Raw genomic sequence first — 25,465 nt, forward strand, 5'->3', positions numbered from 1 at the left:
CCCCAGATTGGACGGCCGAGCTGCCTATCTCAATACTGACAGCTAAGCAGGCCCCTGCCCTAGATTGGACGGCTGAGCTGTCTATCACAATACTGACAGCTAAAGAGGCACCTGCCCCAGATTGGACGGCCGAGCTGTCTATCACAATACTGATAGAAAAGCAGGTCCCTGCCCCAGATTGGACGGCCGAGCTGTCTATCACAATACTGACAGCAAAGCAGGTCCCTGCCCCAGATTGGACGGCGGAGCTGTCTATCACAATACTGATAGCAAAGCAGGTCCCTGCCCCAGATTGGACGGCCGAGCTGCCTATCACAATACTGACCGCTAAGCAGGTCCTTGCCCCAGATTGGATGGCCGAGCTGTCTATCACAATACTGACAGCTAAGCAGGCCCCTGGCTCAGATTGGACGGCTGAGCTGTCTATCACAATTGTTGTGAAATTGGATTCTGGGCTCCCCCGGTGGCCACTTGTGGAATTGAACTTGTGTGCATCATCCCCTCTGTTCACCTGCTCCTATCAGGATGTGGGAGTCGCTATATAACCTTGCTCCTCTGTCAGTTTCATGCCGGTCAACAATGTAATCAGAAGCCTTTCTGTGCATGTTCCTGCTACCAGACAACTCCCAGCTAAGTTGGACTTTTGTCCTTGTGTGTTTTTGCATTTTGTTCCAGTTCACAGCTGCTGTTTCGTTACTGTGTCTGGAAAGCTCTTGTGATCGGAAATTGCCACTCTGGTGCTATGAGTTAATGCTAGAGTCTTAAAGTAATTTCTGGATGGTGTTTTGATAGGGTTTTCTGCTGACCATGAAAGTGCCCTTTCTGTCTTCCTGCTATCTAGTAAGCGGACCTCGATTTTGCTAAACCTATTTTCATGCTACGTTTGTCATTTCATCTAAAATCACCGCCAATATATGTGGGGGCCTCTGTCTGCCTTTTTGGGGAAATTTCTCTAGAGGTGAGCCAGGACTGTATTTTCCTCTGCTAGGATTAGGTAGTCCTCCGGCTGGCGCTGGGCATCTAGGAATAAAAAACGTAGGCATGCTACCCGGCCACTTCTAGTTGTGCGGCAGGTTTAGTTCATGGTCAGTATAGTTTCCATCTTCCAAGAGCTAGTTCTCATATATGCTGGGCTATGTTCTCTCGCCATTGAGAATCATGACAGTTTGACCGGCCCAAAAAAAGGGTTAAATTACTGGCTGAGAAAGGAGAGAAAAAAGAAGTCTGCTACAATTTTTTTTTTTTTTTTTTCCCTCTAGTTCTGAGTGTGCTCTTAATTGAATCACTTGCTAGTCTGCCTATACTGCAGCCTTCCTCTCTTTCTCTCCTTCTAATCCTTGAATGGCTCTGTGTTCACCTGTTTGAAATGGATCTTCAGAGTGTAGCTACAGGTTTGAATAATCTCGCCACAAAGGTACAAAATTTGCAAGATTTTGTTGTTCATGCACCTATGTCTGAGCCTAGAATTCCTTTGCCTGAATTCTTCTCGGGGAATAGATCTCACTTTCAAAATTTTAAAAATAATTGCAAATTGTTTTTGTCCCTGAAGTCTCGCTCTGCCGGAGACCCTGCACAGCAGGTCAGGATTGTAATTTCCTTGCTCCGGGGCGACCCTCAAGACTGGGCTTTTGCATTGGCACCAGGGGATCCTGCGTTGCTCAATGTGGATGCGTTTTTTCTGGCCTTGGGGTTGCTTTATGAGGAACCTCATTTAGAGCTTCAGGCGGAAAAGGCCTTGATGTCCTTGTCTCAGGGGCAAGATGAAGCTGAAATATACTGCCAAAAATTCCGCAAATGGTCTGTGCTTACTCAGTGGAATGAGTGCGCCCTGGCGGCGATTTTCAGAGAAGGTCTCTCTGATGCCATTAAGGATGTTATGGTGGGGTTCCCTGTGCCTGCGGGTCTGAATGAGTCCATGACGATGGCTATTCAGATCGATAGGCGTCTGCGGGAGCGCAAACCTGTGCACCATTTGGCGGTGTCTACTGAGAAAACGCCAGAAAATATGCAATGTGATAGAATTCTGTCCAGAAGCGAGCGGCAGAATTTTAGACGAAAAAATGGGTTGTGCTTCTATTGTGGTGATTCAACTCATGTTATATCAGCATGCTTTAAGCGTACTAAGAAGCCTGACAAGTCTGTTTCAATTAGCACTTTACAGTCTAAGTTTATTCTATCTGTGACCCTGATTTGTTCTTTGTCATCTATTACCGCGGACGCCTATGTCGACTCTGGCGCTGCTTTGAGTCTTATGGATTGGTCCTTTGCCAAACGCTGTGGGTATGATTTGGAGCCATTGGAGGCTCCGATACCTCTGAAAGGGATTGACTCCACCCCATTGGCTAGTAATAAACCACAATACTGGACACAAGTGACTATGCGTGTTAATCCGGATCACCAGGAGGTTATTCGCTTTCTGGTGCTGTATAATCTACATGATGTTTTGGTGCTGGGATTGCCATGGCTGCAATCTCATAACCCAGTCCTCGACTGGAAAGCTATGTCTGTGTTAAGCTGGGGATGTAAAGGAACTCATGGAGACGTACCTTTGGTTTCCATTTCATCATCTATTCCCTCTGAGATTCCTGAATTCTTGTCTGACTTTCGTGACGTTTTTGAAGAACCCAAGCTTGGTTCACTACCTCCGCACCGGGAGTGCGATTGTGCCATAGACTTGATCCCGGGTAGTAAATACCCTAAGGGTCGTTTATTTAATCTGTCTGTGCCTGAACACGCTGCTATGCGAGAATATATAAAGGAGTCCTTGGAAAAGGGACATATTCGTCCTTCGTCATCTCCCTTAGGAGCCGGTTTTTTCTTTGTGTCTAAGAAAGATGGCTCTTTGAGGCCGTGTATTGATTATCGACTTTTGAATAAAATCACGGTTAAATATCAATATCCGTTACCACTGCTTACTGATTTGTTTGCTCGTATAAAGGGGGCCAAGTGGTTCTCTAAGATTGATCTCCGTGGGGCGTATAATTTGGTGCGAATCAAGCAGGGGGATGAGTGGAAAACCGCATTTAATACGCCCGAGGGCCATTTTGAGTATTTGGTGATGCCTTTTGGTCTTTCAAATGCCCCTTCAGTCTTCCAGTCCTTTATGCATGACATTTTCCGCGATTATTTGGATAAATTTATGATTGTGTATCTGGATGATATTCTGATTTTTTCGGATGACTGGGACTCTCATGTCCAGCAGGTCAGGAGGGTTTTTCAGGTTTTGCGGTCTAATTCCTTGTGTGTGAAGGGTTCTAAGTGTGTTTTTGGGGTTCAAAAGATTTCCTTCTTGGGATACATTTTTTCCCCCTCTTCCATCGAGATGGATCCTGTCAAGGTTCAGGCTATTGGTGATTGGACGCAACCCTCTTCTCTTAAGAGTCTTCAGAAATTTTTGGGCTTTGCTAACTTTTATCGTCGATTTATTGCTGGTTTTTCTGATGTTGTTAAACCATTGACTGATTTGACTAAGAAGGGTGCTGATGTTGCTGATTGGTCCCCTGATGCTGTGGAGGCCTTTCGGGAGCTCAAGCGCCGCTTTTCTTCCACCCCAGTGTTGCGTCAGCCTGATGTTGCTCTTCCTTTTCAGGTTGAGGTCGACGCTTCTGAAATCGGAGCTGGGGCGGTGTTGTCGCAGAGAAGTTCCGACTGCTCCGTGATGAGACCTTGTGCTTTTTTTTCCCGTAAATTTTCGCCCGCCGAGCGGAATTATGATATTGGGAATCGGGAGCTTTTGGCCATGAAGTGGGCTTTTGAGGAGTGGCGTCACTGGCTTGAGGGGGCCAGACATCAGGTGGTGGTATTGACTGACCACAAAAATTTAATTTACCTTGAGTCTGCCAGGCGCCTGAATCCTAGACAGGCGCGCTGGTCGTTGTTTTTCTCTCGGTTTAATTTTGTGGTGTCGTACCTACCGGGTTCTAAGAATGTTAAGGCGGATGCCCTTTCTAGGAGTTTTGAGCCTGACTCCCCTGGTAATTCTGAGCCCACAGGTATCCTTAAAGATGGAGTGATATTGTCTGCCGTTTCTCCAGACCTGCGGCGGGCCTTGCAGGAGTTTCAGGCGGATAGACCTGATCGTTGCCCACCTGGTAGACTGTTTGTTCCTGATGATTGGACCAGTAGAGTCATCTCTGAGGTTCATTCTTCTGCGTTGGCAGGTCATCCTGGAATCTTTGGTACCAGGGATTTGGTGGCAAGGTCCTTCTGGTGGCCTTCCCTGTCACGAGATGTGCGAGGCTTTGTGCAGTCTTGTGACGTTTGTGCTCGGGCCAAGCCTTGTTGTTCTCGGGCTAGTGGATTGTTGTTACCCTTGCCTATCCCGAAGAGGCCTTGGACGCACATCTCGATGGATTTTATTTCGGATCTGCCTGTTTCTCAGAAGATGTCTGTCATCTGGGTGGTGTGTGACCGTTTCTCTAAGATGGTCCATCTGGTTCCCTTGCCTAAGTTGCCTTCTTCTTCCGAGTTGGTTCCTCTGTTTTTTCAAAATGTTGTTTGTTTGCATGGTATTCCGGAGAATATCGTTTCTGACAGAGGGACCCAATTCGTGTCTAGATTTTGGCGGGCATTCTGTGCTAGGATGGGCATAGATTTGTCTTTTTCGTCTGCTTTCCATCCTCAGACTAATGGCCAGACCGAGCGGACTAATCAGACCTTGGAGACATATTTGAGGTGTTTTGTGTCTGCGGATCAGGATGATTGGGTTGCTTTTTTGCCTTTGGCGGAGTTCGCCCTCAATAATCGGGCCAGCTCTGCCACCTTGGTGTCCCCGTTTTTCTGTAATTCGGGGTTTCATCCTCGATTTTCCTCCGGTCAAGTGGAATCTTCGGATTGTCCTGGAGTGGATGCTGTGGTGGAGAGGTTGCATCAGATTTGGGGGCAGGTGGTGGACAATTTGAAGTTGTCCCAGGAGAAGACTCAGCTTTTTGCCAACCGCCGTCGTCGTGTTGGTCCTCGGCTTTGTGTTGGGGACTTGGTGTGGTTGTCTTCTCGTTTTGTCCCTATGAGGGTTTCTTCTCCTAAGTTTAAGCCTCGGTTCATCGGCCCGTACAAGATATTGGAGATTCTTAACCCTGTGTCCTTCCGTTTGGACCTCCCTGCATCCTTTTCGATTCATAATGTTTTTCATCGGTCATTGTTGCGCAGGTATGAGGTACCGGTTGTGCCTTCCGTTGAGCCTCCTGCTCCGGTGTTGGTTGAGGGTGAGTTGGAGTACGTTGTGGAAAAGATCTTAGACTCTCGTGTTTCCAGACGGAAACTCCAGTATCTGGTCAAATGGAAGGGATACGGTCAGGAGGATAATTCTTGGGTCACTGCCTCTGATGTTCATGCCTCCGATCTTGTCCGTGCCTTTCATAGGGCTCATCCTGATCGCCCTGGTGGTTCTGGTGAGGGTTCGGTGCCCCCTCCTTGAGGGGGGGGTACTGTTGTGAAATTGGATTCTGGGCTCCCCCGGTGGCCACTTGTGGAATTGAACTTGTGTGCATCATCCCCTCTGTTCACCTGCTCCTATCAGGATGTGGGAGTCGCTATATAACCTTGCTCCTCTGTCAGTTTCATGCCGGTCAACAATGTAATCAGAAGCCTTTCTGTGCATGTTCCTGCTACCAGACAACTCCCAGCTAAGTTGGACTTCTGTCCTTGTGTGTTTTTGCATTTTGTTCCAGTTCACAGCTGCTGTTTCGTTACTGTGTCTGGAAAGCTCTTGTGATCGGAAATTGCCACTCTGGTGCTATGAGTTAATGCTAGAGTCTTAAAGTAATTTCTGGATGGTGTTTTGATAGGGTTTTCTGCTGACCATGAAAGTGCCCTTTCTGTCTTCCTGCTATCTAGTAAGCGGACCTCGATTTTGCTAAACCTATTTTCATGCTACGTTTGTCATTTCATCTAAAATCACCGCCAATATATGTGGGGGCCTCTGTCTGCCTTTTTGGGGAAATTTCTCTAGAGGTGAGCCAGGACTGTATTTTCCTCTGCTAGGATTAGGTAGTCCTCCGGCTGGCGCTGGGCATCTAGGAATAAAAAACGTAGGCATGCTACCCGGCCACTTCTAGTTGTGCGGCAGGTTTAGTTCATGGTCAGTATAGTTTCCATCTTCCAAGAGCTAGTTCTCATATATGCTGGGCTATGTTCTCTCGCCATTGAGAATCATGACACACAATACTGACAGCTAAGCAGGCACCTGCCCGAGATTGGATGGCTGAGCTGCCTATCACAATACTGACAGCAAAGCAGGCACCTGCCACAAATTGGACGGCCGAGCTGCCTATCACAATACTGACAGCTAAGCAGGCCCCTGCCCTAGATTGGATGGCCGAGCTGCCTATCACAATACTGATAGCAAAGCAGGTCCCTGCCCCAGATTGGGACGGCCGAGCTGCCTATCACAATACTGACAGCTAAGCAGGCCCCTGCCCTAGATTGGACGGCCGAGCTGCCTATCACAATACTGATAGCAAAGCAGGCCCCTGCCCCAGATTGGATGGGCGAGCTGTATATCACAATACTGACAGCAAAGCAGGCCCCTGCCCCAGATTGGGACGGCCGAGCTGCCTATCACAATACTGACAGCTAAGCAGGCCCCTGCCCTAGATTGCACGGCCGAGCTGCCTATCACAATACTGACAGCTAATCAGGCCCCTGCCCCAGATTGGACGGCCAAGCTGCCTATCACAATACTAACAGCTAAGCAGGCACCTGCCCAGATTGGACGGCCGAGCTGTCTATCACAATACTGATAGCAAAGCAGGTCCCTGCCCCAGATTGGATGGCCAAGCTGCCTATCACAATACTGACAGCAAAGCAGGTCCCTGCCCCAGATTGGACGGCCAAGCTGCCTATCACAATACTGACAGCAAAGCAGGCCCCTGCCCCAGATTGGACGGCCGAGCTGCCTATCACAATACTGACAGCAAAGCAGGCCCCTGCCCCAGATTGGACGGCCGAGCTGCCTATCACAATACTGACAGCAAAGCAGGCCCCTGCCCTAGATTGGACGGCCGAGCTGCCTATCACAATACTGACAGCTAAGCAGGCCCCTGCCCCAGATTGTACGGCCGAGCTGTCTATCACAATACTGACAGCTAAACAGGTCCCTGCCCCAGATTGTACGGCCGAGCTGCCTATCACAATACTGACAGCAAAGCAGGCCCCTGCCCCAGATTGGACAGCCGAGCTGCCTATCTCAATACTGACAGCTAAGCAGGCCCCTGCCCTAGATTGGACGGCTGAGCTGTCTATCACAATACTGACAGCTAAGCAGGCACCTGCCCCAGATTGGAGGGCCGAGCTGTCTATCACAATACTGATAGCAAAGCAGGTCCCTGCCCCAGATTGGACGGCCGAGCTGTCTATCACAATACTGACAGCTAAGCAGGCTCCTGCCCCAGATTATACGGGCGAGCTGTCTATCACAATACTGACAGCTAAGCAGGTCCCTCCCCCAGATTGTACGGCCGAGCTGCCTATCACAATACTGACAGCAAAGCAGGCCCCTGCCCCAGATTGGACGGCCGAGCTGCCTATCTCAATACTGATAGCAAAGCAGGTCCCTGCCCCAGATTGGACGGCCGAGCTGTCTATCACAATACTGACAGCAAAGCAGGTCCCTGCCCCAGATTGGACGGCCGAGCTGTCTATCACAATACTGACAGCTAAGCAGGCTCCTGCCCCAGATTATACGGGCGAGCTGTCTATCACAATACTGACAGCTAAGCAGGTCCCTCCCCCAGATTGTACGGCCGAGCTGCCTATCACAATACCGACAGCAAAGCAGGTCCCTGCCCCAGATTGGACGGCTGAGCTGTCTATCACAATACTGACAGCAAAGCAGGCCCCTGCCCCAGATTGGACTTCCGAGCTGTCCATCACAATACTGACAGCAAAGCAGGTCTCTGCCCCAGATTGGACGGCCGAGCTGTCTATCACAATACTGACAGCTAAGCAGGTCCCTGCCCCAGATTGGACGGCTGAGCTGTCTATCACAATACTGACAGCTAAGCAGGCCCCTGCCCTAGATTGGACGGCCGAGCTGTCTATCACAATACTGATAGCAAAGCAGGTCCCTGCCCCAGATTGGACGGCCGAGCTGCCTATCACAATACTGACAGCTAAGCAGGCTCCTGCCCCAGATTGTACGGCCGAGCTGCCTATCACAATACTGACAGCAAAGCAGGCCCCTGCCCCAGATTGGACGGCCGAGCTGCCTATCTCAATACTGACAGCTAAGCAGGCTCCTGCCCCAGATTGTACGGCCGAGCTGTCTATCACAATACTGACAGCTAAGCAGGTCCCTGCCCCAGATTGTACGGCCGAGCTGCCTATCGCAATACTGACAGCAAAGCAGGCCCCTGCCCCAGATTGAACGGCCAAGCTGCCTATCTCAATACTTACAGCTAAGCAGGCCCCTGCCCTAGATTGGACGGCTGAGCTGTCTATCACAATACTGACAGCTAAGGAGGCACCTGCCCCAGATTGGACGGCCGAGCTGTCTATCACAATACTGATAGAAAAGCAGGTCCCTGCCCCAGATTGGACGGCCGAGCTGTCTATCACAATACTGACAGCAAAGCAGGTCCCTGCCCCAGATTGGACGGCCGAGCTGTCTATCACAATACTGATAGCAAAGCAGGTCCCTGCCCCAGATTGGACGGCCGAGCTGCCTATCACAATACTGACCGCTAAGCAGGTCCTTGCCCCAGATTGGATGGCCGAGCTGTCTATCACAATACTGACAGCTAATCAGGCCCCTGGCTCAGATTGGACGGCTGAGCTGTCTATCACAATACTGACAGCTAAGCAGGCACCTGCCCGAGATTGGATGGCTGAGCTGCCTATCACAATACTGACAGCAAAGCAGGCACCTGCCACAAATTGGACGGCCGAGCTGTCTATCACAATACTGACAGCAAAGCAGGCCCCTGCCCCAGATTGGATGGGCGAGCTGTATATCACAATACTGACAGCTAAGCAGGCCCCTGCTCCAGACTGGACGGCCGAGCTGCCTATCACAATACTGACAGCAAAGCAGGTCCCTGCCCCAGATTGTACAGCCAAGCTGTCTATCACAATACTGACAGCAAAGCAGGTCCCTGCCCCAGATTGGGACGGCCGAGCTGCCTATCACAATACTGACAGCTAAGCAGGCCCCTGCCCTAGATTGGACGGCCGAGCTGCCTATCACAATACTGATAGCAAAGCAGGTCTCTGCCCCAGATTGGGACGGCCGAGCTGCCTATCACAATACTGACAGCTAAGCAGGCCCCTGCCCTAGATTGGGCGGCCGAGCTGCCTATCACAATACTGATAGCAAAGCAGGCCCCTGCCCCAGATTGGATGGGCGAGCTGCCTATCACAATACTGACAGCAAAGCAGGCCCCTGCCCCAGATTGGACGGCCGAGCTGCCTATCACAATACTGACAGCTAAGCAGGCCCCTGCCCTAGATTGCACGGCTGAGCTGCCTATCACAATACTGACAGCAAAGCAGGTCCCTGCCCCAGATTGGACGGCCAAGCTGCCTATCACAATACTGACAGCTAAGCAGGTCCCTGCCCCAGATTGGACGGCCGAGCTGCCTATCACAATACTGACAGCTAAGCAGGCCCCTGCCCTAGATTGGACGGCCGAGCTGCCTATCTCAATACTGACAGCTAAGCAGGCCCCTGCCCTAGATTGGACGGCCGAGCTGCCTATCACAATACTGACAGCTAAGCAGGCCCCTGCCCTAGATTGGACGGCCGAGCTGCCTATCACAATACTGACAGCTAAGCAGGCCCCTGCCCTAGATTGGACGGCTGACCTGCCAGTCACCACACTGAGTGTATGAATCGCGACACAGTGCTTGTGATTTCAGACTCGTGGTTAAAAACTCTATTCATAAAGTTTGTGCAGGGTTGAGGTCACATCCACAGGCTTATTTCTATATATTCTAAATAATATAATAAAGATACTAAACAGCATTTAATACAACTTTTAACCTGATAATTTGGGTATGTTCCTGTGTGTTGTGTCTGTTGCTAATTTTTTGCAGAGGAAAAAAATACTGTGAAATCTCATTGTGGAATAGGTTTGGATTTCCCACACATTTAACCCTTTGCACTTAAAAGGGGGAAATATGAACTTATAGTCGCAGCATGAAATGACAGCAAATAATTTGCACTGAGGATTTTTTGCTGCGTTTTTGACCCGTGGGACGGTGCGCAAAGGGTATGTTCACACAAATCACTGGTGTTTACATGGTTTTTTGACCTGAAACATTTTGTTAATATTTTTCTTAGGCGTTTTCTGTTAACTTTTTAAAATCTTTTTTTTGCAATTTTTCTCATGATTTTTAATATTCTTAAGCAATGAATAAAACACTAGCATTTTTAAGGCATTATTGCCTCAAAATGTGCGCAAGAAGCTATAAAAAAAGAAAACACCCATGTGTTTTTTTGGAGACTTCCCATTGACTTCTTTTGTCAAGTATATAGCAGCTTTATAGCCGAAAACACCTAAAGCATGGACATATTACTTCTTTTAAACACTCTCAGAAACTTTAAGTTGATTAATAATTGATCAAAATACTTAAACTATAAACCGCAACTCCTTTTTCAATAAAAATTAATAAGAAGAGTCTTTCAAGTTTTTTGTGTGATTTTTCGTAGTGATTCTGCTCCAAAACCGCCTGCGGGAAAAAAAAAACCCTACCCTAAGGCTACGTTCCCATGATGAGATTTTGGTAAGTTTTTGACGTTGCAGATTTTCTGCAGCATTTCTGCACCGATTACTGTAAGTGGAATGGTCCGGTCACTTCTTTTAAACACTTGACACTTTTGAAAGCCTGAAACATTTACAAGACGCTCAAAAGACTGAACATGTAAATGCAAGACTTTTCGCCATAGAAATTAATAGAGAGGTTTTTTAAGAGTTTTGTAGGCACTTTTTCCATTGTTTGTAAGAACGGACCCTCTCCAAACATGATAGGGTATGGTTACACTCCATTTGTTTTCCCCAAGTCTCTGTACAAATCCACAGCAGAAAGTGACGGGCTGCAAATGCTGATCTGCACTGTAAGACTTTTTATGCTGCTGATTTTTGCAAATGAGACTAATGAATTGTTGAAAAAATTATTAATTTCCTAATACGGCACTTAAAGGTGCGGTACAATATTGGAATAGAGACAAGTTTTCAAAGAAGCATCTAAATAGGTGGTGCTGTTTTCCAATCTCACTAACTTCTTTAAAGTAACTCCAAAGTAGAGGACACCTGAATCTGTACGTCTACAGTCAATGACATGATAGTGCTTCCTGTTCTGTTTTGTGGGTGCTTGATTTTGCAACCCTGATCTGCAACTGTTCAAAATCTCCAAAAATATCCTATGAGCCCTGATCTCCGCTGTGTCTCTGATCTCAGCACTTACCTGATATCTGTAGAGAGACTTTACTTGTCTCCTTAGCAGGGGTGACGATAATAGAACAGGTGTATTCTCCTTCATCGCTGAACTGAAGGTTGGGTAGGTACAGACTGCCATTTCCTTCCATAAGTCCACTGTCCGGTATACGGGATCCAGGTCTGTCAGCGATGTGACGTGTACCATCAAAAAAATAAACCCGTGTTTCGTTAGTTTCTGGTGTTTTCATAGTCCAGCGCACAGAAACTTTAGAAAGATCCAAAGGTGAAGTCTTGTAGCCTAAAAAGTGACAAGGGACGGTTATGTTATGACCCAGCAGAGCTTGTATAGGGGGTTCGATCCTGGTGATATCTAAATTACCTGAAAGATAGGCAAGAATAATCTAATTAGTAGCAATTTAATACTGCATGTTTTATTTAGCTGATAAACTTAAAAAATGGAGGCAAATAATTATTTTGGTGCAGTAAAAATAATTTAAATGGATTGTTCCCTTTCAGAAATTGCTTGTCTCTGGGCGCAGTTTGTTACATAAAACAAAACCCACTGCTCGTTACTCACCCTCCCCAAGTCCGGAACTCAACTGCTGCTTCCGCTGTATATTATTGTTGTGGCCGTATTCCCAAGTAGCATATATGCTGTGTATTTTCTACTGCTTTTTATCTACATGTTTCCTGTAGATGTCCGCATAAAAATACGCTATAACAAAACAATCTAATCTGATTTATTGCATTTTTTTAAAGCTTGCTTTTATTTATTTGATTTGATTTTAGTGCAGATTTGAAACAGCATGTTTAATATTTTTAGTACAGATTAGCTTTCTTTCTGCACTTAAAACACAGTTGGGTTGTAAACCTGTGTTTTTTCTCAGGCTCCCTATAGAAGCCGATGGAGAAAAAAAACTCATTAAAAATGCACAGTTCAGCAATGTCTCTAAACACACAGCGAGCAAGAGTTTTCATAAAATCACATCCACTTTGCTTGGAAAGTTAAATGCAGCATCTGTATATATAATTAAATCATTAGTTGCCCTTTGCCCCCATATAATTAGCTGCGCTGTCCTCTTTTTATAATTAGCCATCCTGCGCCCCCTGTATATATAATAATCTCCACTGTCCCCATCTATATATAATTAGCCATCCTGTGCCCTCTGTATATATACCGTATATACTCGAGTATAAGCCGAGAATTCCAGCCCATTTTTTTAGGCTGAAATTGCCCCTCTCGGTTTATACTTGAGTCATACCCAGGGGTCGGCAGGGGAGGTGGAGCAGCAGCTGTGTAATCATACTCACCTGCTCCTGGCGCAGTCCCTGGTTCCCCGGCGCCGGCAGCTTCTTCCTGTAGTGAGCGGTCACATGGTACCGCTCATTACAGTAATGAATATGGACCCCACTCCACTTACATAGGGGTGGAGCCGCATATTCATTACTGTAATGAGCGGTACCATGTGACCGCTCAATACAGGAAGAAGCTGCCGGGGAACCAGGGACCGTGCCAGGAGCAGGTGAGTATAACGCAGTGCGCGATATTCACCTGCTCCCCGTTCCACCGCCGCCGGCCGCGGCTCCGTCTTCAGCATCCTCTGCAATGACGCTCAGGTCAGAGGGCGCGATGAGGTGATTAGTGTGTGCGCCGCCCTCTGCCTGAACAGTCAGTGCAGAGGACCCGGGAAGATGCAGTGGCCGGTGGCAGTGAAACAGGGAGCAGGTGAATATAGCAAGTGCCGGGGGCCTGAGCGACGAGAGGTGAGTATGTGATTTTTTTTTTTTTTTTATCGCAGCAACAGCATATGGGGCAAATGTCTACATGGAGCATCTTATGGGGCCATGTGCAGCATTATATGGGGCAAATGTCTACATGGAGCATCTTATGGGCCATAATGAATGTTTGTGCAGCTTTCTATGGGGCAAATGTCTACATGGAGCATCTTATGCGGCCATAATCAATGTTTGTGCAGCTTTATATGGGGCAAATGTCTACATGGAGCATCTTATGGGGCATAATAATAATAATAATTTTTATTTATATAGCGCCAACATATTCCGCAGCGCTTTACAACTTATAGAGGGGACTTGTACAGACAATAGACATTACAGCATAACAGAAATCACAGTTCAAAATAGATACCAGGAGGAATGAGGGCCCTGCTCGCAAGCTTACAACCTATAGGAAAAGGGGAGACACGAGAGGTGGATGGTAACAATTGCTTTAGTTATTTGGACCAGCCATAGTGTAAGGCTCAGGTGTTCATGTAAAGCTGCATGAACCAGTTAACTGCCTAAGTATGTAGCAGTACAGACACAGAGGGATATTAAATGCATAACGTGTATGAGAACACGATGCAAGGAACCTGATTATGTGTTTTGTTTTTTTTCTATTTTTAATCGGCCACACAGGGATAGTTAGGTTAATGCGTAGAGGCTGTAGGCCAGTCTGAACAAATGCGTTTTTAGGGCACGCTTAAAACTGTGGGGATTGGGGATTAATCGTATTAACCTAGGTAGTGCATTCCAAAGAATCGGCGCAGCACGTGTAAAGTCTTGGAGACGGGAGTGGGAGGTTCTGATTATTGAGGATGCTAACCTGAGGTCATTAGCGGAGCGGAGGGCACGGGTAGGGTGGTAGACTTGGGCAGCTTTATATGTGGCAAATATCTTTATGGAGCATCTTATGGGGTAATAATCAACGGTTTCTGCAGCATCATAGGGGGCAAATGTCTGTATGGAGTAAATGTCTGTCTGTATGCCATAATCCGCATTTGTGCAGCATTATATGGGGCAAATGTCTGTATGGAGCATCTTATGGGGCCATAATCCGCATTTGTGCAGCATTATATGGGGCATATTTTAACCCCTTCCCGACATGTGACGTAATAGTACGTCACATGTCGGGACCCCCGCTTTGATGTGCGCTCCGGCGGTGAGCGCACATCAAAGTCGCGACATGTCAGCTGTTTTTTACAGCTGACATGTGCGCGCAATAGCGGCGGGTGAAATCGCGATCACCCGCCGCTATTAACTAGTTAAATGCCGCTGTCAAACTCAGACAGCGGCATTTAACTACCGCATCCGGCCGTGCGGCCGGATATGAGCGCATCGCCGACCCCTGTCACATGATCGGGGGTCGGCGATGCTTGTGCATTGTAACCATAGAGGTCCTGGAGACCTCTATGGTTACTGATTGCCGGTGGCTGTGAGCGCCCCCCTGTGGTCGGCGCTCACAGCACACCTGCATTTTAGCTACATAACAGCGATCTGATGATCGCTGTTATGTAGCAGAGCCGATCGGGCTGTGCCTGCTTCTAGCCTCCCATGGAGGCTATAGAAGCATGGTAAAAGTTAAAAAAAAAAGTAAAAAAAAATGTGAAAAAAATAAAAAAAATATAAAAGTTTAAATCACCCCCCTTTTGCCCCAATCAAAATAAATCAATAAAAAAAAAGCCCAACCTACACATATTTGGTATCGCCGTGTTCAGAATCGCCCGATCTATCAATAAAAAAAAAGCATTAACCTGATCGCTAAACGGCGTAATGAAAAAAAAAATCGAAACGCCAGATTTACGTTTTTTTGGTCGCCACGACATTGCATTAAAATGCAATAACGGGCGATCAAAAGAACGTATCTGCACCGAAATGCTATCATTAAAAATGCCAGCTCGGCACGCAAAAAATAAGCCCTCACCCGACCCCAGATCACGAAAAATGGAGACGCTACGGGTATCGGAAAATGGCGCAATTTTATTTATTTATTTTTTTGCAAAGTTTGGAATTTTTTTTCACCACTTAGGTAAAAAAGAACCTAGTCATGTTTGGTGTCTATGAACTCGTACTGACCTGGAAAATCATAATGGCAGGTCAGTTTTAGCATTTAGTGAACCTAGCAAAATAGGCAAGCAAAAAACAAGTGTGGGATTGCACTTTTTTTGCAATTTCACTGCACTTGGAATTTTTTTCCCGTTTTCTAGTACACGACATGCTAAAACCAATGATGTCGTTCAAAAGTACAACTCGTCCCGCAAAAAATAAGCCCTCACATGGCCAAATTGACGGAAAAATAAAAAAGTTATGGCTCTGGGAAGGAGGGTAGCGAAAAACGAAAATGGAAAAACGGAAAAAGCTCCGGGGGTGAAGGGGTTAATATGGAGCATCTTATGGGACCCATCAAACTTTATGGAGCATTATATTTGGCTCCTGATTCAATATGGATATTCAAAAACAACCTACTGATGTCTCGATTAATTTTACTTTTATTTTACTTCTATTGGTATCTATTTGTATTTTTGACATTTACCAGTAGCTGCTGCATTTTCCACCCTAGGCTTATACTCGAGTCATTAAGTTTTCCCAGTTTTTTGGTGCAAAATTAGGGGTCTCGGCTTATAATCGGGTCGGCTTATACTCGAGTATATACGGTAATTAGCTGCGCTGTTCCCCTTTATATATATACTAGATGGTGGCCCGATTCTAACGCATCGGGTATTCTAGAATATGTATGTATGTATATAGCAGCCACACAGTATATAGCACAGGCCAGGTAGTATATAGGAGTACTATGTGGCCTGTGGTATATACCATGTGGCTGCTATATACATACATATTGTAGAATACCCGATGGGTTAATATAGGCCACGCAGTAAATAACACAGCCCACGTAGTATATAACACAGCCCACACAGTATATAGCAGCCACGCAGTATATAACACAGCCCCGTAGTATGTAACACTGGCCATGTAATATATAACACAGCCCACGTAATATATAGCACAGCCCACGTAATATATAGCACAACCCACATAGTATCTAACAGTGGCCACGTAGTATATAACACTGCCCACGTAGTATATAGCAGCCATGTAGTATATAACGCAGCCCACGCAGTATAGAACACAGCCCACATAGTATCTTACACTGGCCAGGTAGTATATAGCAGACACGCAGTATCTAACGCAGCCCACGTAGTATTTAGCAGTGTCGGCACCATATCCCTGTTAAAAAAATAAATTAGTTATATACTCACCCGCAAGGATCCAGCGTAGATCCAGCGAACCTCTGGCGATGCGCGCTCGGCTGCTGCCATCTTTCATTCCCAGGATGCATTGCGAAATTACCCAGATCACTTAGCGGTCTCACGAGACCGCTAAGTCTTCTGGGTAAATTCGCAATGCATCTCTGGGAATGGAAGCCGGTGGCAGGCGCGAGCGCATCGTCAGACTACGGAAGGTGAGAATAGCAGGTTTTTTGGTTTTTTTAATTATTTTTAACATTAGATCTTTTTACTAATGATGCTGCATAGGCAGCAGCAATAGTAAAAACTTGGTCACACAGGGTTAATAGCGGCGGTAACGGAGTGAGTTACCCATGGCATAACGCGGTCCGCTACCGCTGGCATTAACCCTGTGTGAGCGGTGACTGGAGGGGAGTATGGAGCGGGCACTGACTGCGGGGAGTATGGAGCGGGCGCTGGGCACTGTCTGCAGGGGAGTAGGGAGGGACTAATCGGACTGTGGCCGTCCCTGATTGGTCGCGGCAGCCATGACAATTATATAGTAGACTAGATGGTGGCCCGATTCTAACGCATCGGGTATTCTAGAATATGCATGTCCACTTAGTATATAGCACAGCCACGTAGTATATTGCCCAGTTACATAGTATATTGCCCAGCCATGTAGTATATTGCCCAGCCACGTAGTATATTGGCCAGTTACGTAGTATATTGGCCAGTTACGTAGTATATTGCCCAGTCATGTAGTATATTGCCCAGCCACGTAGTATATTGCCCAGTCACGTAGTATTTTGCCCAGCCACGTAGTATATTGCCCAGTCACATAGTATATTGCCCAACCACGTAGTATATTGCCCAGTCACGTAGTATATTGCCCAGCCCACATAGTATATTGCCCAGCCCACGTAGTATATTGCCCAGTCACGTAGTATATTGCCCAGCCACGTATATTGCCCAGCCACGTAGTATATAGCACAGCCCATGCAGTATATTGCCCAGCCCATGTAGTATATTGCCCAGCCCACGTAGTATATAGCAATGTGGGCATCATATCCCTGTTAAAAAAAAGAATTAAAATAAAAAATCGTTATATACTCACCCTCCGTCGGCCCCTCTGATCCACAACAGACCTTTCCTGCTCGCGACGCTCTGGTAACAGGTCCATGCTGCGGAGATCATCATCTCGCGAGATCGCAGCATGGACCGGTTACCGGAGCGTCGAGAGCGGGAAAGGCCTGTTGTGGATCCGAGCGGCTGACGGACGGTGAGTATATAACGATTTTTATTTTTTTAATTATTTTTAACATTAGATATTTTTAATATTGATGCCGCATAGGCCGCATCAATAGTAAAACATTGGTCACACAGGGTTAATAGCAGCATTAACCGAGTGCGTTACACCGCGGCATAGCGCTGACGGGGGGGGGAGTATGGAGGGGGCACTGAGTGCGGGGAGTAAGGAGCGGCCATTTTCTTCCGGACTGTGCGCGTCGCTGATTGGTCGTGGCAATGGTCGTGGGCGTTTTGCCACGACCAATCAGCGACTTGGATTCCATGAGACAGAGGCCGCGACCAATGAATATCCGTGACAGACAGAAGGACAGAAAGACGGAATCGGGTATTCTAGAATATGTATGTCCACGTAGTATATTGCCCAGCCACGTAGTATATTGCCCAGTGACGTAGTATACAGCACAGAGCCACATAGTATATTGCCCAGTTACATAGTATATTGGCCAGTTACATAGTATATTGCCCAGTGACGTAGTATATTGCCCAGTGACGTAGTATACAGCACAGAGCCACGTAGTATATTGCACAGCCCACGTAGTATATTGCCCAGCCACGTAGTATATTGCCCAGTGACGTAGTATATTGGCCAGTTACGTAGTATATTGCCCAGTGACGTAGTATATTGCCCAGTGACGTAGTATACAGCACAGGGCCACGTAGTATATTGCACAGCCCACGTAGTATATCGCCCAGCCACGTAGTATATTGCCCAGTGACGTACTATATTGGCCAGTTACGTAGTATATTGCCCAGTGACGTAGTATATTGCCCAGTGACGTAGTATACAGCACAGAGCCACGTAGTATATTGCCCAGCTGCGTAGTATATTGCCGAGCCATGTATGACACAGGTTAAAAAAATAAAAAATAAACCTATACTCACCTTCCGCAGGCGCATTGTAGCTCTGTCGCCTGTGTGGGGTGCAGGCGGCAGCTTCCGGTCCCAGGGTGTGATGACGTCGCGGTCACGTGACGACGTCGCGGTCACATGACCGTGACGTCACGGCAGGTCCTTGTCGCGCAAGACCTGTGATGACGTCGCGGTTACATGACCGTGTTGCGGTCACATGACCGTGACGTCACGGTAGGTCCTTTCCGCGCAGGCGCGCAGGACTTGTGATGACGCATTCCGTTCATTAACTGCTCAAACAGATCTGAGTAGTGAGGTCTCGGTAGCATAACTTTTCCTTTTTGGCAGCATTGAGTAAACTGATTGTCGGATGGTTTTTCATCAATGAAATTCAGAGAGTCGCATTTAGAGCAAACTGCATTCATATTCCCACAGTAGTGTTCATGAATTGTACTTTCATTGTCTGTTACATAATGTGCAAGTTGGTGAATATTGTCCTGGTCGTGCCTTAGTTGGTAGAGCATTCGTTTTTTATGAATTTGGCGATCATGTTGTTCCTGTCGTACAACAGTTTGTTGTGGTGTCTCCGGTAGGCGACGGTGTCTGTGAGACTCCGCATCCTGGGCTTGTCTAGCAGCAGTTTGTTGTGGAGTCTCCTGTTGGCGACGTTGTCTGTGAGATTCCACATCCTGGGCTTGTCTGGCGGCAGTTTGTTGTGGTGTGTCCTGTTCTCGATGTGGTCGTTTTCTTGCTGCTGCGGCTGCTTTTCTGTCATCCTCATTGGCGTATTTTCGTTTACGACCCATTCTAAGATAGAAACACAGGGACATGCCGCCCATACAGGGAGACGCAGGCACACACCCTACACAATGGCGGCACTTGACAGCAGTGGAGGACAATGATAATTCCAGAATTCGCGGCATACTGTGCCCGTCGCTGATTGGTCGAGGCCGGCTGGCCTCGACCAATCAGCAAGGCGGGATTTCCGAGAGAGACAGACAATTAGACTCTTAGACAACACAATGGCGGCACTTGACAGCAGTGGAGGACAATGCCCGTTGCTGATTGGTCGAGGCCGGCTGGCCTCGACCAATCAGAGACTGTGCATCAGGTATTCTAGAATATGTATGCGTAGTATATTGCACAGCCCACGCAGTATATTGCACAGCCACGCAGTACATTGCGCAGCCCACGTAGTACATTGCGCAGCCCACGCAGTACATTGCGCAGCCCACGCAGTACATTGCTCAGCCACGCAGTACATTGCGCAGCCCACGTAGTACATTGCACAGCCCACGCAGTACATTGCGCAGTACATTGCGCAGCCCACGCAGTACATTGCATGTCCACGTAGTATATTGCCCAGTCACGTAGTATTTTGCCCAGTCACATAGTATAATGCTCCATGCAGTTATGGCCCCATACATGCCCCATATAATGCTCCATGCAGTTATGGCCCCATAGATGGCCCATATAATGCTCCATGCAGTTATGGCCCCATAGATGGCCCATATAATGCTCCATGCAGTTATGGCCCCATAGATGCCCCATGTAATGCTCCATGCAGTTCTTTATGGCCCCATATACGCTCCATACAGCATTGTGCCACATGTAATGCTGCTGCTGAGGCAATAAAAACAAAATATCACATACTCACCTCTCATCGCTGCTCCTCAGCGTCCCGTCTCTCCGCACTGACTGTTCAGGCAGAGGGCGGCGCAGTTATATATTGCGTCGGCTGTGCTATATACTATGTGCCCTGTGTTATATACTGCGTGGCCTGTGTTATATACTGCGTGGCTGCTATATACTGCGTGGGCTGTGTTATATAGTAAGTGGGCTGTGTTATATATAGTGCTTGGCCTGTATTAATGCATCTGGTATTCTAGAATATGTATGTATGTATATAGCAGCCACATAGCATATAGCACAGGCCACGTACTATTTGTCTGCTATATACTACATGCCTCCTATATACTAAGTATATAACACTGCCCATGTAGTATATACCACAGCCCCCGCAGTATTTCACACAGCACATGTAGTATATAACATTGCCCATGTAGTATATAGCACAGCCGTGCAGTATATCACACACCTCACGTAGTATATAACACTGCCCATGTAGTATAGCACAGCCCCTGCAGTATATCACACAGCCCACGTAGTATATAACACTGCCCATGTAGTATATAGCACAGCCCCCGCAGTATGTCACACAGCCCACGCAGTATATAACACTGGCCACGTAGTATATAGCAGCCCCTGCAGTATATCACACAGCCCACGCAGTATTTAGCAGTGTGGGCACCATATCCCTGTCGCCTGTCGCTGATTGTTCGCGGCCGGCCACGTAGTATATAGCATAGTATTTTAGAATATGTATGTAGTTTATTTATGAAGATTGAAGAATAATGCAATAACGGGTAAAATATATTTATTGTCATTAAATTTTATTAGTCATAGAACTTAATACAATTGAATGAAATTATGAATTTGTCCAAAGTTGAGCTGGATTTGTAGGCGGTCCAAATACACAGATGTAGGCAAACAATTCACGAAGTTGCTTAGGCATATGTAGGGTAACTGCGTCTTCTAAAGTAAGTTTCCACACAGTATCATCCAATAGAAGTCCTAAAGCCAAAGCTGCAGCTTTAAATGTATCGTGCAATACTCCGTTAACTGTTTTCAAATCGTCATAAGTTTTAGCTCCTTTGATATGTAGTAGTAACAGCCGAAGGCAATATCTTTCTTGATCCTTGACACTAACAGTATACATGCGTCCAATTATTCTGCTAACTCCTCGTTGTCTTGGATTCCAAGTTTTATTCCAAATGTAATGCTCTGGAATCTCTCGGTACAAATAGTTCCTTGCGTTTTCATCACGTTGGTTCAGCAAAAACCATTCCATTAATGTTGATGTCGTGCTTAAAGTTTTTGAGACATCTTTGACTTCAGCATCTTCAAAGAAATAAAGCTGCTGTTGATTTGGTAAATGAATAGCTAAACGTATAATGGCATGGGACTGTGAATGCATTGGAAACGCAAATATCCTCCAAGCAGCTTCTGGAGCACTGACATATCTTGAGTCAACAAAAGTTGATGATTCATTGTGATTGACTGTTTTCTGTTGTATTTTGATGATAGCTTTGTCATGCCCCTTGTAGATGTACTTGAAGAGATATTTTACACTTTTTATTGAAGTACAGATTTCTACGTTGATGTGACAGTTGTAGCGTTTTGATAAGTACGGTTTGTATGGGACTATCCATGAGATATTTATAATTTTTTTGTTGCAAGCAATGTTATCAATGTGTTGTTGCCGGTAGGATGGGTAGCCATCCAAGTCTTTAATAGTGTGCTGTTTCAACTCCTTTGGAAACCCTTTTGTACACTTTCCGTTTTCCATGCATGGACTTTTTGGATTTGCTACACCGCATGGGCCATGAACCATATGAGAGACTACAATATTATACAGTTCAGGATACTTTTCTTGGTTAGGAATTTCAGCCCACACTATATTGTCGATTTCTTCCTCCGTACGAATCTTGGAATCCGTGTCTAAGATAATTAGTATATGTGCATGTGGGAGACCTCGTTTCTGAAACTCTATGACGTGTACCATTGCTACGACTGTGCCAGGGTTCTAGATTTTCGGTAATTTCCGGCCATTTAGGATTACAGGTCATTGTCACAAAAATGTCAGGTCTTCCAAACTTTGTTACTATTGCCATTGCATCTTGATAACACTGTTGCATGTTGCGGGGGCTACCTTCAAACGACGACAGGAGGATTACTGTTTTTCCAATTGGAATTCCCTTTTCAATTGATTGTTTTTGCAAATGTTCTTGAAGAACGCAGTAGTCTTCAACTTTAAGTTGTTTTTGGTTCATTCTTATGAAATTTAGACGATTAGCTTCAATTTTAACATATGCGTCAACTAAGTACTGTTGTGTCAGTTTCCCACTGTTTAAAATAGGATTGAAGTAATTTCGGACAGACAGACGAAAACTGTAGTATTGCAGCTGTGTAATTCTTCCTGAAGTTCCTTGTTGGTTTAGGTTTTCATGCCACCCTTGTTCACCTTTTGGAAAGAATAGCGGATACAGAAGAGCATCAAGGTTGCTGTGCAAAATGCTAATTCGTTGTGTCTTAGGAACCAAAGGGTTGTTTTGGTCTGGCTTAAGATGGACTAATATATCCCTTTGAAAAGGAGGTTCTCCATCATAGTTTTGAAAAACAACTGCGACCTCACTTACACGTGGTTTGTTGTAAAGTCGAGGATTCTGTTTACGTTCTTGTTTAATGGCCATGACAATAGAAGGCATTTCAGTACCATTTTGTATAGCCCTCTGTTCCTCCTCAGCTTGAATGTCTTTTAGCATGCGATATGCGGCAGCAAATGGGCTTATTTTTTGTAAATGTACAGCAATTTGCTTCATCAGTTCAGCATCACACTTTTCGTTTTCTTTTAGGTTCATCCTTTGTTCTGTAGCCTCATTTGTATCAATGATGTATAATTGTGCAAATTTTGGTGGTTGTCCTATTTCTGGGTGAAGTGTTCCAGTGCGGTGGTAGATCTGGCCGTGAATTTTAAAACAATACGGTCCGAATCCAGGGGGCGGTGCAATATTGGCACCGAATGAAGCAAACGCATGAGAACTGTTGATGCTTCTGATATTTTCCATGAAATTTCTACTGTGTTGATGCATTTCTTTCATTAACTGCTCAAACAGATCTGAGTAGTGAGGTCTCGGTAGCATAACTTTTCCTTTTTGGCAGCATTGAGTAAACTGATTGTCATATGGTTTTTCATCAATGAAATTCAGAGAGTCACATTTAGAGAAAACTGCATTCATATTCCCACAGGCTTGTCTGGCAGCAGTTTGTTGTGGTGTCTCCTGTTCCCGATGTTGTCGTTTTCTTGCTGCTGCTGCTGCTTTTCTGTCATCCTCATTGGCGTATTTTCGTTTACGACCCATTCTAAGATAGAAACACAGGGAGATGCCGCCCATACAGGGAGACGCAGGCACGCACCCTACACAATGGCGGCACTTGACAGCAGTGGAGGACAATGATGATTCCAGAATTCACGGCAGACTGTGCCCGTCGCTGATTGGTCGAGGTCGGCTGGCCTCGACCAATCAGAGACTGTGCCCGTCGCTGATCAGAGACGTGGGATTTCCAGGACAGACAGACAATTAAACCCTTAGACAATTATATATATATAGATAATTAGCCATCCTGTATTCCCTTGTATATACAAGTAGCTGCGCTGTCCCTATCTATTGCAAAAACAATCAATTAAAAAGGGAATTCCAATTGGAAAAACAGTAATCCTCCTGTCGTCGTTTGAAGGTAGCCCCTGCAACATGCAACAGCGTTATCAAGATGCAATGGCAATAGTAACAAAGTTTGGAAGACCAGACATTTTTGTGACAATGACCTGTAATCCTAAATGGCCGGAAATTACCGAAAATCTAGAACCCTGGCAAAAAGTTGAACACAGGCCGGACTTAGTCGCACGCGTATTTCGACTGAAACTCATCAGCCTTTTGAAAGACATAAAAAATGGGCTTTTTGGAACAGTCGTAGCAATGGTACACGTCATAGAGTTTCAGAAACGAGGTCTCCCACATGCGCATATACTAATTATCTTAGACACGGATTCCAAGATTCGTACGGAGGAAGAAATCGACAATATAGTGTGGGCTGAAATTCCTAACCAAGAAAAGTATCCTGAACTGTATAATATTGTAGTCTCTCATATGGTTCATGGCCCATGCGGTGTAGCAAATCCAAAAAGTCCATGCATGGAAAACGGAAAGTGTACAAAAGGGTTTCCAAAGGAGTTGAAACAGCACACTGTTAAAGACTTGGATGGCTACCCATCCTACCGGCGACAACACATTGATAACATTGCTTGCAACAAAAAAATTATAAATAACTCATGGATAGTCCCATACAACCCGTACTTATCAAAATGCTACAACTGTCACATCAACGTAGAAATCTGTGCTTCAATAAAAAGTGTAAAATATCTCTTCAAGTACATCTACAAGGGGCATGACAAAGCTATCATCAAAATACAACAGAAAACAGTCAATCACAATGAATCATCAACTTTTGTTGACTCAAGATATGTCAGTGCTCCAGAAGCTGCTTGGAGGATATTTGCGTTTCCAATGCATTCACAGTCCCATGCCATTATACGTTTAGCTATTCATTTACCAAATCAACAGCAGCTTTATTTATTTGAAGATGCTGAAGTCAAAGACGTCTCAAAAACTTTAAGCACGACATCAACATTAATGGAATGGTTTTTGCTGAACCAACATGATGAAAACGCAAGGCACTATTTGTACCGAGAGATTCCAGAGCATTACATTTGGAATAAAACTTGGAATCCAAGACAACGAGGAGTTAGCAAAATAATTGGACGCATGTATACTGTTAGTGTCAAGGATCAAGAAAGATATTGCCTTCGGCTGTTACTACTACATATCAAAGGAGCTAAAACTTATGACGATTTGAAAACAGTTAACGGAGTATTGGACGATACATTTAAAGCTGCAGCTTTGGCTTTAGGGCTTCTATTGGATGATACTGTGTGGAAACTTACTTTAGAAGACGCAGTTACCCTACTTATGCCTAAGCAACTTCATGAATTGTTTGCCTACATCTGTGTATTTGGACCGCCTACAAATCCAGCTCAACTTTGGACAAATTCATAATTTCATTCAATTGTATTAAGTTCTATGACTAATAAAATTTAATGATAATAAATATATTTTACCCGTTATTGCATTATTCTTCAATCTTCATAAATAAACTACATACATATTCTAGAATACTACGCTATATACTACGTGGCCGGCCGCGAACAATCAGCGACAGGCGACAGGGATATGGTGCCCACACTGCTAA

General features: G+C 45.9%; 1 protein-coding gene across 1 annotated transcript in view; it reads right to left on the minus strand.

The window, feature by feature from the left end:
* Positions 1-25,465, minus strand: part of LOC143806507 (uncharacterized) — a 126,792-nt gene that overhangs the window by 21,719 nt on the left and 79,608 nt on the right. Inside the window, exon 2 of the mRNA XM_077287120.1 lies at positions 11,404-11,754. Within this exon, the coding sequence (XP_077143235.1) occupies positions 11,404-11,754 (351 nt within the window). The remainder of the gene's footprint in view (positions 1-11,403; positions 11,755-25,465) is intronic.

Source organism: Ranitomeya variabilis, chromosome 2 (genome assembly GCF_051348905.1).
Source record: "Ranitomeya variabilis isolate aRanVar5 chromosome 2, aRanVar5.hap1, whole genome shotgun sequence".
Taxonomy (NCBI): Eukaryota; Metazoa; Chordata; class Amphibia; order Anura; family Dendrobatidae; genus Ranitomeya; species Ranitomeya variabilis.